Here is a 2,271-nt window from a genome sequence, read left to right as displayed (position 1 = left end):
CTCTAATACTATGGAACGGACGGAAATGGAAAAATGCCCCTATTACTATGGAACGGAGGGAGTATATTAGAAGGAGACTTCAATATTAATGATTAATCAACTAGTTAAGTGCACTCGAGAGAGGGCTTAGTCTAGACTAGCGGCTTTCCTAGTAATCCTAGAGACTTTAATTGGGTAATCGAAGTTGTTGAATTGTTCGCATCGTGTTTGTTGTAGTTGGATCCAAAGCTCTACCGTGTTCTCTTATTTGAAACTTCTTTTTGTTGCGTGCTTTTTATTTGCTTTTCAAAATCAAAACCAACCTTTCCGGATTCTCTAGATAGTAGTCAAAATCGGTTCGTGGTACTTGAGTTGCACAATTTGTTTCCGTGGATACGATACTCGTACTTGTTTATTGCTACACTAGCCCCGTACACTTGCGGGTAATTCTCGTGTTTAAAATAAATCGAGTCAAGTTTTTGGCGCCGTTGCCGGGGACAATTTGCGTTTTTAGCTTAATATTGTGGTAAAGATAGAGATTACTACTCTAGATTTTATTGCTTTAATTTTATTTTTATTTTTGAGATCTCAGATCTGTGTTGTCTTTTTCAGGTTGTATGCAAACACGCTCTAAGAGTTTACCTTTAGAACCTATCGATCTTGAGATCGAAGCATCCAACAGAAGGAGAAACGCTTTGAAGAGGCTAAACCAGCAGATCCGAGTTTCTTCTCCGGTCCAGAGACGGTCACATCCCCAACAATGCCTTGCAGCTACCTCCGTGGTTTACAGTTTCTCAAGGAATGATCAATGAGCCTCAGAATAGGAGTTCAGAGGACATACTGAATGCCTTCATGACACAGTCGCAGAAGAATATGGAGCATTCAAACAAGAGGCTCGAGAAGGTAGAGAATGATGTGCACAGCATGGCATCACATATGAAGAACTTAGAGGTGCAGATGAGTAGGATCGCTCAATCGGTGGCGGTCAGCATAAGCCAGGGCAGTTCCCAGGGCAGCCAACTATAAATCCCAAGGATTGCAAGGCGATTCACTTGAGGAGTGGGACGAGTTATGAGGGTCCTTCTATGCTAGAGACCCCACCAAAGCTTGTAGCTGAGCCAAAGAAAGAAGCAGAGGCCAAGGTAGAAAAGGAGGAACTTGAGACATCATCTCCTGCAGTTCACCCTGAGGTGAACACACTAGTCAAGCCAGCAGAGGTCAGAGTGCCATTCCTCCAAGTGCTGCAAAGGAAGAAGAAGAATGATCAGTTCGCCAAATTTTGGGAGATCTTCAAGAAGGTGCAGATTAACATTCCGCTGATTGAGGCATTGCAGCAAATTTCCGGATATGTTAAGTTTCTCAAGAAAGCTGTCGCCAAAAAGAAGAAATGGGAGCATCATGAGACCGTCAACTTGACGAAAAACTGTAGTGCGATCTTGCAAAGGAAGCTTCCGACCAAGATGGAGGATCCGGGAAGCTTTATTATTGAGTGCACTATTGGAGAATACTTTGTGGAGAATGCCTTATGCGACCTTGGAGCGAGCATTAACCTCATGCATTTGTCTTTCTATAACAAGATGAAGATTGGCTAGACGAAACCCACATCCATCACGTTGCAGATGGCTGGTATATCGGTGTCCCGTCCAGTGGGTATTGTGGAGGACATATCGGTGAGAGTGAATGAGTTCGTCTTCCCAGCTGACTTCGTGATATTGGACATGGAGGAAGACAAAAAGGTGCCTATATTCTAGGAAGACCTTTCCTAGCCACAGGGAAGGCTTTGATCGATGTTGGCAATGAAGAGCTCACTTTTCGCTTCAATGGCGAGAGTGTGACTTTCTCCATCTATGAAGCCTTGAAGAGGGATAATGTGGAACCAGGAGAAAGCCTGCAGCATTGCACAATAGTGACTATAGTGGATGAGTGTGTCAGAAAGATGGCCTACACCAACTCACCAGAAGATCAATTAGAGGGGTGTATCGTTAACTCTATTCATTCTTCTCATCTTATTGATATTATGGATGCTAATCATGAGTTAATTGGGTTTGTAGGTGCTCTAGATTCAGCGAAGGAGATCCCCAGATCACACCGTCAACAATTCCTACCTCTTAGGAATGAAAAAGACGGCAAGGATGAAGAGAAGAACAAGAAAGTAGAGCTGAAGCCTCTTCATCACATCTGCAGTACGCATTCTTAGGAGAAGATGACACCCTGCCGGTAATTGTATCATCATCTCTCTCTGCTTCTGAATTGGATAAATTTTTGAGAGCCCTTAGAAAATTCAAGGGAGCA

General features: G+C 43.4%; 1 protein-coding gene across 1 annotated transcript; it reads left to right on the top strand.

Annotated features, from left to right (window-relative positions):
• Positions 1 to 780: 780 nt before the first annotated feature.
• On the top strand, positions 781 to 1,571 carry LOC125210302 (uncharacterized). Its single transcript, XM_048109859.2, has 2 exons — positions 781 to 882; positions 969 to 1,571. The coding sequence occupies exons 1-2, from the start codon at positions 781 to 783 to the stop codon at positions 1,569 to 1,571; spliced, it is 705 nt and encodes a 234-aa protein (XP_047965816.2).
• Positions 1,572 to 2,271: the final 700 nt, after the last annotated feature.

This window comes from Salvia hispanica, chromosome 3, assembly GCF_029641045.1.
Source record: "Salvia hispanica isolate PSC_SH4W2 chromosome 3, Shi_PSC_v1, whole genome shotgun sequence".
NCBI classification, from domain to species: Eukaryota; Viridiplantae; Streptophyta; class Magnoliopsida; order Lamiales; family Lamiaceae; genus Salvia; species Salvia hispanica.
The sequence above is the reverse complement of the archived record's forward strand: the minus strand, read 5'-3'. Positions and strand labels throughout refer to the sequence as shown.

Bases quoted from the DNA above. Each gene is read 5' to 3' on its own strand.
- LOC125210302 (XM_048109859.2), top strand. From the start codon at position 781: ATGATCAATGAGCCTCAGAATAGGAGTTCAGAGGACATACTGAATGCC. The intron at 883-968 runs GTAGAGAATGAT...GGTGGCGGTCAG, and splicing joins CAAACAAGAGGCTCGAGAAG to CATAAGCCAGGGCAGTTCCC.